This window comes from Danio rerio, chromosome 18 (genome assembly GCF_049306965.1).
Source record: "Danio rerio strain Tuebingen ecotype United States chromosome 18, GRCz12tu, whole genome shotgun sequence".
In the NCBI taxonomy this organism is placed as follows: Eukaryota; Metazoa; Chordata; class Actinopteri; order Cypriniformes; family Danionidae; genus Danio; species Danio rerio.
The window spans coordinates 10,844,751-10,859,647 of NC_133193.1; the positions used below are offsets into that span (position 1 = coordinate 10,844,751).

Genomic DNA, 14,897 nt, shown 5'->3' on the forward strand with positions numbered 1-14,897 from the left:
TTATCCAAGGCTGAGTATATTCTCAGCCGTCTTTATCAAAACTGGTTAAAAACCGGTATAATCTACATTCAGGCAGTTACAGTACATCCTTACTACACAAAGTCTGTCTTGAATAAAAAGTAGAATCCCTTTAAAAGAATTACCTGTAAAAACAGCAAAATCACATCAGACGTTTTAGATAGTATTAACTCGTAGAAATAACAATAGAAACAGTCCAGTCCTCAGCCCTCAGTTCCACTCAAGGTCTCCGTGACCTTTGATCTAGTTTGGTGGCTTCTGAAAAATAGTTATAAAGAGACAGGCAAATGCACTGAACATGCTTATATTAAGCAATGTGTTAACTTTGTTCCTTATTCAATAACCATCCTTAATAAAAATAATGAAAAACAGGATGATGAGAAAAAGATAAATGTTGATCCATGCTGAGACGGATTGGAAGGTATAAATACGAATCCTATATACGAAGTGATATTTTTATCCAAGGTTATCATACCTTTAGAATCTTACACCGTCCCATGCCTAGTTAAACATTAAGTATTTATGGCAACTTGTTAATTCCAATTATAATCAAAGTATTCCCATGTGCCTTTAATACAGGAAAGTGTCTGCATTCACTCACAGGAAACATTGTAAATCCCATTGTCAGATCTGTCAGCTAATAAAACCGAAACGGCGGGTAATGAAAGGGAAATGACCCAAACCCTTTCTAATTCAAATCCCCATGTGCTGCACAGGCCATTTTTACCCGTAAGCCAAGCTAAAGATCCATTTCCTCTGCCTAATTCGTCTGCAGCTCAGGTCTGAGGAAGTGGTGGTTCTCCCTGAAGAGGGTGAAGATCCCAGTTTTAAGGAGAGCTGATAGTCTGATTGCGGATGTGAATGCAGACTTGGGCTATCAGCTGGCCGAGATTGAAGAAAGGCTTTCATCTTAGGAAGGAAAAGAGCTTCCTCCTTTCATCTGTGAGCTCTCAATCTTTTGTCTAACAGGAAAGGTCATTTTTGTAGACCCCCTGTTGGTTGAACTTTACAGAAATCATAATTTCCTCACTGTAAAGCGAGCTTCTCTGAATGAACAGTGGTCCGTTTTTTTCAGCCATTGAGACTTTACAATGAGGCCGAAAGCCAAAGCTAGTTACTATAAAGAATGTGATTTTGAGCAGCGAAAAGACTGAGAGACTCTGTTTAAGAAAGACTGTCTTCTAACTCCGCATATTGACTGTGTTAACCTGCTAACCCTGGTAATTATAGGTAGGGTTATCCTGTATTTGGGAATATGATCTTCGCCTTCTTCCAGACAGACTGTGTGTCTGGGTTGGGCTACAGAGACTGTCTTTCACAAGTGCAGTTATCTATAATTAAATCACTGATATATATATATACTCTGTATAGCTATAGCTAATAAAAAATAAATAAATAATAAAACATTTAAATATTTAGAGTCTCTTAAAAGAAATAAAAATAATAAGTATATACTATAATATATAAATATATACTGTTTTTATAAATAAAATGTAATAAAAAAATTATTTTTTAATATTTAAAAAATATGGTTTGTGTATATGTATGTATGTATGTGTGTGTGTGTGTGTGTGTGTGTGTGTGTGTGTGTGTGTGTGTGTGTGTGTGTGTGTATATATATATATATATATATATATATATATATATATATATATATATATATATATATATATATAAATGTGTGTGTGTGTGTGTGTGTGTGTATGTATGTGTGTGTGTATATATATATATATATATATATATATATATATATATATATATATATATATATATATATATATATATATATATATATTTATATATATATTATTATAATAAACAAATATTTAATATTATTATTTAATAAACAATTTACATAAATTATAATACAAATTGTTATTATATATAAAAATAACAATATTTTTAAATAAATAAATCATTTATTGACATGTATATATTTTTTTCTCTGGGTGCTTAATTTTCCCTCACATCTCATATTAAACTATTTACATAATAAACTGTTATATATAATTATATTTTTAGTATAGAAATATAAATTATAGTATATATAATTTATATTTTATTATATATTTCTGAAAGGATATTTAACAGATTAAAGATTATCACATTATAAAAGATCATTTTTTTTCTGCTGGAGAAAGTCTTATTTGTTTAATTTTGACTAGAATAAAAGGAGTGTTTAATTTTAAGAGAGAGAGAGAAAAATTGGGGAAAAAATGTAATAGGAGAACTCATAATTAACTTCAAGTGTATTTACAATATAATCAGCATCTATTCTGCTTAAATACAGAGTAACCCTTATGAAAATTACTAGTTATTATTATTATTATTTTTTTTTTGCAATTGCATGTTTTTTTTATTTTTTATTTTTATTCAACCCTTATCTTTTTTTTTTAGTTTATGTGCCTTTAAAACGTTTAGCTAACATTCTTGGTGATGGAGTGGTCACTGTGTTTTTAATTCATTATAGATGTTATCTTTTTACCCAGATGTTGTCCTGTCTGTTGAACAGTCTAATTATGTGACCTTTGCCTGGTCAGGAGAGCAGAGCAACGGTGAAGGGTTAAAATGCTTGCTGCCCCAGGGGGAGCTTCGAGATTATTATTTTAGCTTTTTTTTTTTTTTAATTAAGTTCTTTTTAGCTTTTATTGTTATTATTTTTTTTTTTTGGTGGTGGTGGGATGTTTTGCAATTTGCTGTTTGTTCTAGACATGAGGTCTCTTTATAAACATTGTGGTACTATGTGTCTTTCTCTTGTGGACTCTGCTGATAAATGCATTATATTAACTAAATATTTATATGAGGAGACAAACCCCTCCTGTGAAACATCACATATAGAGGTCAGCAGACATCTGCATCTCTTTTTACCTTTTATCTTCCTCATTTATCTTCATCAACAAGTGCACAGATTTGGAATGAGAGAGAAGCACATAATCAAAATGAATGAAAGAGGCCTAGTGGAATTGATTTCTTATATTGCATATAAATAAAACAAGACGGCGGATCAAACAAACATCAATAGGGCAGAGACCTTGAATTAATTAAAGTGAGTGAAATATGAAATCTTCATCCAGGCTGTTTGAGATTTTGCTGTGTATGTGGTCAGGAAACTGGAAATTAATTCTGAAGGCATTTGATCTTTTAATTTTAGTTCAATCTTTTCATTTTCCTCTTTAGCACAGTCTTGGTTTATTCTACATGCCACATGGTCACCACACGTTGTGTAAGGTGGGTAGAGGGTCACTTTAAAGTGATTATAATTTGTATCAGATTGGAAGAAATTGCTTCATGGCTTACAACATGAGGATGTTGTGTGTGTATAAACAAATATCAAAGCTTTTTCTTTTATTTGAGGTCACTGATGCTCCTATTTAGTGTTTTTCCAAGTTAATTTCATCAGTCTTTGACAAATGTCGACAATGACTATGTCTACATTGCCTTTCTTTTATATTGTTTTTGTTTTAGTCATTGTCAGCATCTTTGTTTTTTTCAATCTTATATTTTTTAATTAGACATTGTAAATGTGCAGAGATCTCAGCTTGTACCAGAAAGGTTATGCAAATTTTTCTAAAATAATAAAAAAATGTATAAATAAAATAAAATAAAATTGTTTATTAAAATCCACACTTAGTATAACACAGACAACAAAAAGATTTTACATAAAGATTTTAGGTGTATATTCATTATTTATTTGATTGGCAATTACTTTGATAAATAAAATGAAATAAAATAAAAGTAATAAAATAAAAATAATAATCAAATAATAAATCATTCAAATAATAAATAAAATAAAAATAGAAAAACAGTAAAATAAAATAAAGTAAAATTTAAAATTTATAAATAAAAAAATTAGTTAATTAAAATCCTTGCTAAATATAACATAAATATAACATGTAGAAATGCTTATTTTAATTGTATTATTTGTTTTTTATTAGATTTGCAATTAGTTGGATGAATCAATCAAATGAAATAAAATTAAATTAAAAATAAATAAAAAAAATGATAGAGAACATAACATAAAATAAGCTAAAGTTAATTAAATATAAAATAAAAATAAGTATAAAAGTATAAAATATACTATTTAATTCATTTAAAGATTCATTTAAAATTTAAAGATGCTTTTTTGTATTAATCATTGTTTATTTGATATGCAATTAGTTTGATAAATAAAATAAATAAACAATAATAATAAAGTGATAAATAAAACAAGTTAAAGTTAGGTAAAATAAAATAAGAATAAACAAATTAATCTACGGTAAGTATAAAATATAGTATTTAATTAGTTAAAATGAAATATGCTTATTTTATTATTTATATGCTTTGCAATTAGATTTGTTATTTGAGAAAATATGTGCAGCATTTAAGAAATAATAAAAAGGTGTTTATCATAATTTTTCATTTTTTTATTTTTTATTTTATTGGCATCTTTGTCTAACTTACTGTTTACTTTTTTTTTTAGTAAAGACAAAAACAAAGTCTTCAAATAAACGCTATATCAAAGTTAGTTTAAAGGTATAAAATGTGTGTTTTTCATCTTTTATGTAAAATTTTCAATCAATCTTTTTACAGTGTGGTTTTGACTTTTCAACCCGTCTGCAAAAACAGCCGATTGAGGTATTAAATTGACTGACTTCCAAATGAACTTGAACTCTGTGGGTGTGGGAGTGTTGCCTGTTTTCATGTTTTTGTGTGTATCCCAAGGCATTTCTATTAACCACTAGACTCATAAACGTAATTAGAGACACATTGCAGTGTCTTTCAAAAGAACGGCTCTCAGACACTAAAATGTGATCAAAGTCTACCTCTTTAAATGTCTTTCTTTGACCTTGTCTTTCCATTTGCTTCATGTCGGTTTATCCCTCCTGCTATCATTTCAGTAATCCAGTTTTATCCCTTATCTGCATGTCTGCGTCACTTATCTTCTTTTCATACACACTTTTGCCCTTCGGCTGTCTAAGTGGCTCTTTTAAAGGATTAGTATTTCCAAAATTGAAAAGTCGCTCTCTTTTATTTAATTCCAATCCTTAGTTCCTTTGTGGGTTGCAAACGGAGATATTTTGGCCTTTCTTTTACAGTTAATAGTAGTGAATGATGTCTAAATGTGCTCCTACTCCTAAAGTGATAAAGTGAAATGAATTTAATAAAAATATTGAAATTGAAGTTTTTATTCTATATAAATCAATCGCTTCATCACATGACTTTGTATTTAAACCTTTTTTTTGTGATTTCTTTTGATTTTTTTTAATGGTTCTTTTTGTACTACCCCAAATCAGCAGACAACATTAACACAAAATATTTCTTTTTTGGTCTGGTCTACTTCATTTCATTTGTACATCCATTACATAAATCCTTTCCTTTCATTTAGACCTGCAACACATTCCAAAAAAGTTGAGACAGGAGCAATTTAGGGCTATTAATCTGGTTAAATAATGATTGATTTGAAGCAGGCGATGTTAACAGGTGATTTTAATTATGATTTGGTACAAAGCAGCAAGAAAGGTCTAGTCCTTTAGAAGCAAATTTGTGGCAAGGATTGCCAGTTTGCCAACAAATATGTTAGAAAATTATTGAAATGTTTTAAAAAACAATGTTCCTCAAAAAAAAAAACAAAAAAAAAAACAATTTGATGTTTCACCGTCAACAATGCATAACATAATTTAAAGATTCAAGGAATCCACAGGAATTTCAATGCTAAAGGACAAAAACGCTAGCCTAAGCTGAACTACCTAAGCTGATATATTGATTCCTCAGATGGCACAGCCTCGAGAGTCCTCATTCATCTATAAGCAATATCACCACATGGACTCAGGACTGCTTTGGCAAACCTGTCAATTACCTTTACGTGGTTGCATCCACAAATGCCTTTTAAAACTGTACTGTGCCAAAAGGAAGCCCTATGTTAACAGTGTCCAGAAGCGCCATCCACTCTGAGACATCTGGACCATCACACAGGGGAAATAAGTACTGTGGGCAGATGAATCAGTATTTCTGGTGTTTTTTTGAGGGAAATTGACACTGTAGTCTCTGGACCAAAGAAGAAAAGGATCATCCAGACTGTTACCAGCAACAAGTCCAAAAGTAAGGGCCTTACATGGTATGGCATTGCCTTAGGGATTTTGGCAAAAGTAACTTGCACTTCTGTGATGACACCATTAATCCTGAAAAGTACAAATAGATTTTGGAGCAAAATATGCTGCCTTCTTATCCAGGGAAGCACATGGGTATTTCAACAAGACAATGCAACACAACATTCTGCATACATTACTGAGGAAGAGGATACAGTAGAGCTGGGTGATTTGGCCAAAAAACTAAATCTTGATTAATTGAACATTTTAACTCTATTGTGATTATTGAACAATTATTTCAATTTTTAGTTACATTACATTGCATTTGTAGTTCACTGACTGGTTTTGTGCAGTAAATATGATCACATATTTCAAGGAAGAGATTTCTGAATGAAGGGTGCATTACTTGATCTTAAATAATTAAAGGAAACACACCTCCGGTATCTATGATTATTTACTCAACATCAACGTTGAACAACTGAAATTGAAACACACATTGCCTAAAACCAAAAAAGTGAAAAAAAAAAAACTTGCACTTTTGGAAACTAAATAAATTATTTTCCATGTTTTTCATATTAATAGTAAAAAAACAAGCTCCTCTTCTAAGTAAAATAACTGTTGTATGTTCTGTAAATAGTATTTTAAACGGTACATGTCCAGCATCTTCTGTTTACAAAAATTTTCATGTAAATAATAATTTGAATGTAATGAAAAATGTGCCTTATCTCTGCCGCAGCCTTCCATCATCGTCAATATAGTGCAAAGTAAGTCTCAAAAATGGGTCCATCGTCCTACTTAACCAAAGATCAAATGTAGCTGCAAAGTGGCCACAGAAGTAAAAATCAGTCTTTAACAGAGCAGGGTCACGTCACTCCACACATTAAAAAAATGGTCCTGGAAAAATTGGGTCGATTATACATTCTGAATGTCGATTTCAATTAACAGCCTAGCCCTAGGATACAGGCACTTGACTGGCCTGCCTGCAGTCCCGACCTATCTTAATGAATAGAGAATGTGTGACGCATTTTGATGTGCAAAATGTGTGACAAAGAATACCCGGTACTGTTGCCCACCTTAAAACTTGTTTTAGAAGAAGAATGGGACAAAATTACACCTTAAACACATTAAACACTTCATCACCTGCTGTCTTCAGTCCCTAAATGTATTTTAAGTGCTTTGAAAAAGAAAACTTTTTCTGAAATGTGTTGCAAGAATCAATATTAAAAATACGTGTTTATTTAAAAAAATTAAAACAAAAATCATGAGGAACACATAAACAAATTTGTCTGCAATGAAATACAAGCCTAAGAAAATTTAGAAATCACTAGTTTATTTATTTTTTATTTGTGTTTTCCATACTGCCCAAACTTTTTTTTTTTATGATTTGGGGTTGTAACATGACTGGGTCAATCCATGTGCACTTTCCATATATTAAAAACTGTGCTCGTGATATTCCTGAAAATGTTACATTTAATAAAAGAAGGCCATATTTGGTTTGGGAAAATGACATTAAAGAAAGTAAATAACAACAGAATGTTCCATTTCGTTTTGGCCGAGTAGTTCCTTTTAATATATCTCTTTTATTTTCTGTCTTATTTTCCCCCTATATGTCATTGACCTCAACTGCCATTCAGTGGTATATGTGTGTGTATCCACTTATCAATGGATCTGCCAGCATCTGTGTGTGTTGGGAGGCTGCCATTTTTTTGCTGTCTAAAGCAACCAGAGAGCATTTAAAATGAAAAACACATTTTGTCATTGGGTGTGTATGACTGGAGGGCCAACTCACACACGCTGAATAAATCAGAAGGTCAAGACCATTACGGGGGCAACTCCCCATGGAGCAACCCAACGCACACACACACGCAAACGCGCTCAGGAAATCTGTCATAAGTCATCGACACCGCATACTTTGATTAATCATATAATCCAATTTCTTTCATATCACGATTCATTGAAGCTGTGCATCTTTGTCTGATTTTGCCTGTATATGTAGTGTGTTTAATCCTGTTCCAGCTGCCTGACTTCACTCTGTGGCGGAAAGAAATGTAGCAGTCATGAGCTTTATAAAGGTTCAACATTCACTACTGTTCAAAAGTTTAGGCTCAATAAAAATTTTTTTGAAAGAAGTTATTGGTTCTGTTCAGTAACAGTACAAATTGATCGAAAATGATAATAAAGATATGATTTTCAGCAAAATTTTAAGCAATGACGTTTTTAACATTTTGTTTTTAAAGCTTAGTCAGCATATTATAATAATTTTTGAAAGATCATGTGACTGAAGACTAGGATTGGGTATAGTTTTAATTTTAGCAATTTTAGCAAATCTAGTTCTTATTGTGGGTTGGTTCTGATTATGATTTTTTTGTAGAGCAAAAAAAGAGCAAATACTTAAATAAAATAACTTATATTTTATTCTTTCCCCATTATCATGGTTTCCGCTACATTCATTCTCCCATGACAGGGCGCCACGCCAAAATTCATCACGCCATGACTACATTACAGCTTCTCATTCAAAACATTTAATTTTTTTAATAGCGGGTAATAATCGCACCAAAACGTATTAAAGGGTAAGTAGATTATAACAATGCAAACTTTTCTGTAACCGTAGAAGTGCCTGACAGGCGCATGATGCATGAGGCCACCAAACCCGACATATAGCCATTTTACTTTACTTCAATACGCATTAATATCGTCCTGAAACATTATCATAAACATACTAAATCACACTTCAGCAGGATTTATTTGAGAGCGCACACGATCTGCGCGCTTTTGAAGCGACTTATATTTGAGGGGGTGTGCAAGAAGTTTTGTGCACGAGCAGAGGAATTCGGCGCGCAAGCAAAGAGATCTGCATGCTGTAGGCTATTATATAATAAATGCGATCTCGACTAGTAATACTGCACTCACGACATTTGTCATTGAAATAACGCCACAGGTAGACCTGTGTAAAAATAAAAAAAGGCCTGCCGCCACAGCTGGAAAAAATCTTAGAGGAAACACTGATTATGCTATAACCAGTAGGGTTTACAGTAACTGTTAAAGGGATAGCTCCCCCCAAAATGTAAATTTACTCACTATTTGATCACCCTTCAAACCTTTATGAATTTCTTTCTTCCGTAAAAAAAAAAAAAATCATATTTTGAAGAAAGCAAAAACCTGTAACCATTGACTTTCCTAGTAGAAAATGCCAATACTGTCAATACTATGCATGTTTTCAGCTTTCTTCAAAATATCTTCTTTTGTGTTTAACAGAAAAAAAAATCATAAAGGTTTGAAACCGTTAAAGCAGGGGTGTCAAACTCAATTCCTGGAGGGCCGAAGCTTACCTGTAGGTATCAAACAAGCTTGAAGGACTCAATTAGTTTGATCAGGTGTGTTTAATTAGGGTTGGAAATAAACTGTGCAGAGCTGCGGCCCTTTTGGAACTGAGTTTGACACCTGTGAGTTAAAGGGTGAGTAAATTACTTTTATTTTATTTATTTTTTTCATGTTGGGAGAATATCCCTTTAACTGTAAGAATTTATAAAAATAATAAAATAATTCACTTTCATTATTGAATAAAAGAAGCATTTACAAATAGTTGTCCTACTGTATATCTGTTTTCCTAGCTGTCTGACTGTATTTAATCGTCACTATTTAAAAAACAAAAAATGATTGTCAGTTTATCCAAACTTTATGGCTTTAATTCTATGGTGGCAGTCTTTTCATCTGTGCTTTGAACTGGAGAGATGCTGCTTTTGCTAATATTAGTTATATGTGGTGCATTGCCCTGGGACACGGCAATCTATTTAAAACCGATAAGTGTTACATAAAGCAAGTTCTAGGAAAAGGCTGGGAAAATTCTACCTTTAGAAACACTAGGCTGAGCAAAGGAGTGCTCGCATCAGGAATCAAAAAAGAGAAATTCAATCATGCTTAACTATATATTTTCTTTTTGTTGAAACAAAATGTAACTCTAATAATGATGAAAGTCTACATTGTGTGTTTGTGAAATGATCTGAAGGTAAGCAGTTAGAAATAACAAGATTATTATAGACCTTTACCAATAACTTCTTAAGTGAAGCTATCATGCATCAGAAAGATCGGAGCACAGTGTACATGAAGATTTTATAGTTCTGTGTCTGATTTGAGAAATGATGACAGAATTTGGATGGACTTATATCTCTGAATGTCTTAACCATCTAGATTTTCTGAGCTTAGCCAGCAATTTCAACTTTGGCACACAATTCATCCAATTCAGTTTATGATTTAGACATGAATCAAATTAAGTCAGTCGTAAAAGAGAGTTGTACTAATGCTTCAAAAATCAAACCTAGCATTTTTAAATAAAAATTATGATTATGGCTCATATGATGATTTAAAGCGATTTAACTAAGTCAGTATTAAAATGTGTATTAGAACTTAAAGAAGCGCACATTCTCCTTTCAAGTGTGGCTTTTTTTTTTTTTGGTTGTTCTCTTACAGTACATGTTTGACAATGGGAGCAACCGTGCGACCAAGTAAAAAAAAAAAAAAAGTCAATTTCGAGCCCTGTTTCTGTTTGGCATGCCCATTAAGAATATAATATTTCTTAAATATAACAACCAGATGATTTTCAAGTTACTTTAGTCATGAAATTATGATTTGTTGCTGTTTTCAGACTAGCGCAACATTGTTCACGTTTTTCACCACGTTCTTTAAATAGCAAATCCATTTGTGCCACTGGGGACTCATGGGTGTGCTGATCTAGAAAAGAGGTGTGTAAAGGCGCATTGTTGGCACATTGCTTTGTTGATGAACTGAAATAGACCGCCATTGACGCAACTGACTCTTAAAGGGAATAAGAGATAAAACTCTGATTGGATTATTGCATGTTATGCTCAAAACACACCCACAAGTCATTAAGAAAATAAGCACAACCCTGTTACACCATGCGCCAGGGCGTAGAGCGTATTTTTCTTCATCTTTATATTTATCATGCTTGTTGTGAATGGGCCTGAATGCACTAACTACTCTATCATCTTCCTCACATTAACACCCTGGTTTAACATGACACTAAAATCTGCTTTATTAATGTTTGTTTGTAGAGTTATGGGAGCTGAACAGGACGTGGGTGTTCCAGGCCGGAGAGGGCCGTCTGCAGCAATACACCATGTTACTGGACGAGACTCAGGAACGGCTAATCATCGGGGGAAAAGACGTCCTGTACTCCCTCAATCTGGAGCGCATCACTGCCCCCCACAAACGGGTACACGTGTTTACGTGCAAGAATTTAAGCAACATTAACATTGTTTGCCCAGCGTTGTCATCTGAGTGTGTGGTACTGTACAGTTAATCATATTGTTTGGCCCATGACAGTCCGTTGCGCAAGTCTGTTTGAGCAAAAATCTCAGAATAATTACGCACAGACTTATTAAATAAATAAAAACAGCTCTCTTAATGCAACCATCTGTTCTCGTACAGTTCTCCAACATTCACTGTTAAGTGTGGTTGGTTTTCTGTTGAAGTTAGGGCCTAAAATGAACACTTAGCACATGAAATTCTGCGTTGGCAGGTATATGAAATGATGTTACTCACTCACAAGTTGGCCAGTAACTCTTTTATTTATTTTTATTTTTTCTATTCTAATGCCATGACCACAGCAAGGTTTAGCGTGATTATTTAACCACTAGGGTTGGACTGTCATTACATACACTAAAAAAAGTCTTGTTGCCTATCCAAGTTTTAGAAACGGCAAATAATACCTTGACTTCTAGTTGATCATTTGGGATCAGAAGTGACTTATATGAAGAGCTAATGCCTCTAGATTACGCTTAATTTACTATAATAAAATATGATCATGCCTTGATTTTTTTTATTACTTAATTAGGACAGGAAGGTCTGACTTTGACAAAAGTCTTGTCACTTAACAGAAATGATGTACAGTATAGAATATAAAGTCATGTTGCCGCAGACAAACAATGAATATTGTGTATGACTCCCATGAGCTTGGAGGACTGCATCCATACATCTGTACAATGACTCAAAAAACTTAATAAAGTTATCTGGAATGGCGAAGAAAGCGTTCTTGCAGGACTTCCAGTTCTCATCAAGATTATTTGAATTCATCTTCAATGCCTCCTCTTCCATCTTACCCCAGACTTGCTCAATAATGTTCATACTGGTGACTGAGCTGACCAATCCTGGAGCACCTTGACCTTTTTTGCTTTCAGGAACTTTGATGAGGAAGCTGAAATGTGAGGAGCAGCGCCATCCTGCAGAAGAGTTTGCCCTTTCCTGTGGTTTATAATGTAATGGGTAGGCTGTTGATGTTGCTATCCACTATGCAAATCTCTTGCACACCCAAACCATTAATTTTCCATTACAAAACTACTGATTTCTGTGAGAATCTTGTGTCCATGCGGATTCCAATAGGTCTTTTGCAGTATTTGTGACGATTGGGATGCAGTTCAACAGATGATTCATCTGAAAAATCTGCCTTCTGCCACTTTTCCAAATGATGAACTAGAAATCAAGTTATTGTTTGTTGCTCTTACAACTGGGGTTGACGTCAAGACTTTTGTCAGGTAGTGTAAATATGTAATATGATGCACAGAACTGTGAGGTAGGTAGGTAATTCTCATAGTAATAGTGTTTTCAGTTTCTGACAGTGCCTCGAATTTACAGCATTTAAATAATTTTGCCTGTGGTGTTCTGCCAAATACAAAAAAAAACAGAAATTAGTTATGTAGTTGTAATAATGTTAGGTTTAGTCTCATAGTTGTACTGAAACTTTTTATTTGATAGTTTTATTTATGTTTGTGTTCTTCTTTTCATGAGTGCAGCATCAAGCAGAAAAAAAAGAGGGTTCGGCTTTTCATAACCATTACTTTATACTAAATAATTTGTCTTTTCATTTTTAGAATTACTCTTAGAATTGTTAGACAGAATTGATTTTGCCAGGCAGTTGTTTCACCAATTTACCATCATGGCAAAATTAATGCGTTCACACAAATTAACCGACTACCGAATCAGCAGTTTTTCTATGACAAATCAGCTTTTGTAAGGTTGTATTTTACCTCAATATTTATGACCTCTCTTCTTATTCATCAATCAACACATTTCCAACTCCACCACATTTTAAGAACAATTTGAAAGGTCCCCAAACTCACTTAAAGATTTTGTACTTCTCTATTCTCTATTATAATATTCTCTTATATATATATATATATATATATATATATATATATATATATATATATATATATATATATATATATATATATATATATATATATATATAATTGAGTACACCCCATTTTGAAAATGAATATTTGTATCCATTTTTCAGTGAATATAGGCAATGTATTTTGGTCCATTTAAACAAATTAGATTTATTAAACAGATATATTTATTAAAATAACATTTTAGTCACCAAATATGTTCAGAAATTGAAAGATAATACAATAAAAATCAAGCAAAATATTGCAAAAAAAAAAAATACAACCTACAAAATTAAACTAAAAGTTTATTATTTTTGCTTCTTGATTTTTTTTTTTCTAATCTTTTTAAAAATTTGCATTTAAAATTTTTCTTTAACATAAATTTTGGGTCGACTAGTTTTTGGACCGTTATCATCAGTTATTTTGTTAGATAAGCTCCAGATTTGTTTTCTGTACTGAAAAATCTAATGTATATGCACAAATGTAATATTGTATAGCTTCTAAAAAATAGGCATTTAAAAGATAGATTCGTGAGGGATGTACTCGTGTATGCTGAGCACTGTAGGTTATCTTTTCCATTGTCACATTTGTACCATGTCTTTTAGCCAACATCCTATATTTGGTGTACACATATTTTCTAATTTAAATAAATAATCTGTTTAGCTTGAAGTATACACATTTATAAATGTTCAGTGTCTAGATTTCCTTGGGGTATAAATGAAATGAAAGAAAATCAGGAGTCACAGTGAAATATTAACACAAAGTATCACCCCTTACACTTCTACTATTCATTTCTTAAGGCATAAAAACATTTTAAGTCGAAAAAGAAAGAAATATTAGTTGATTTAAGAGCTGGTTAGCTTGACTTAATTTGTTAAAGGGATAAAAAGGGAAAATTGTGTCTCACCTATAATTTACTTACCTATTTCAAACTTTTGAGTTTTTATCTTTTGTTAATTACAAAGTAAGATACTTTGAAGTTAGTTGGAAACCTGTAATCATTGACTTTCATAGTATTTGTTTCCTGCAATGGAATTCAATGGTTACAGCTTTCTTCAAAATATCTTCTTTTGTGTTCAACAGAATTAAAAAAAAAAGACTCAAAGATTTGAAACCACTTGAGGGACAGTAAATATTATGTAAAGTTTCATTTTTGGGTGAAAAATTCCTTTAGAGGCTATATACTGGATATTAAAACTTGAAATGTATATTCATGAATTCAACCCATGCTTTTATCCAAAGTTTGTTTATGGTGCATTCAGTTCAAGTAGCTGCATTTCATTCCATTTATGCAATTACTGACAATCAAAGTAGTGACCCTGGAATGCAGAAATGCCGAGTTTAAACTTGCCTTTTTCATGCAACCACAGGACAAGAATCATCACAATGACAGTGTTCTGCATGTGCATTTCTGTGCCTGAACAACATAAGCCAAAGCCCTGCTCTTGTGTCTCTGTTGTAGATTGTCTGGTCGAGCTCTCAGGAGCAGGTGGAGGACTGTTTGATGCAGGGCAGAGAGAAGGTAAAGCTGATATTTATCCCGGAGGTTGGCTTTTAAAATCAGCATATTCTACTCACCAATGCTGCATTTGTTACAAAAAAAGTGTTTTTAATTTAAAACAAAATTGTG

The 14,897-nt window shown here is 32.4% G+C and overlaps 1 protein-coding gene across 15 annotated transcripts in view; it reads left to right on the forward strand.

The window, feature by feature from the left end:
- Positions 1-14,897, forward strand: part of sema3e (sema domain, immunoglobulin domain (Ig), short basic domain, secreted, (semaphorin) 3E) — a 128,671-nt gene that overhangs the window by 64,655 nt on the left and 49,119 nt on the right. For 8 of the 15 annotated variants that reach the window (XR_012393741.1, XR_012393740.1, XM_068214807.2 and 5 more), the window contains 2 exons: positions 11,153-11,313; positions 14,730-14,789. Coding sequence is in view for 13 of the 15 variants with exons in the window: in XM_021467675.3 (XP_021323350.1) it covers positions 11,153-11,313; positions 14,730-14,789 (221 nt within the window). In the remaining 2 variants the exon portion in view is untranslated. Of the gene's footprint in view, positions 1-11,152; positions 12,037-12,138; positions 12,632-14,729; positions 14,790-14,897 lie in introns of all 15 variants that reach the window. The other 7 variants (XM_073929318.1, XM_073929315.1, XM_073929320.1 and 4 more) reach the window with 3 other exon arrangements.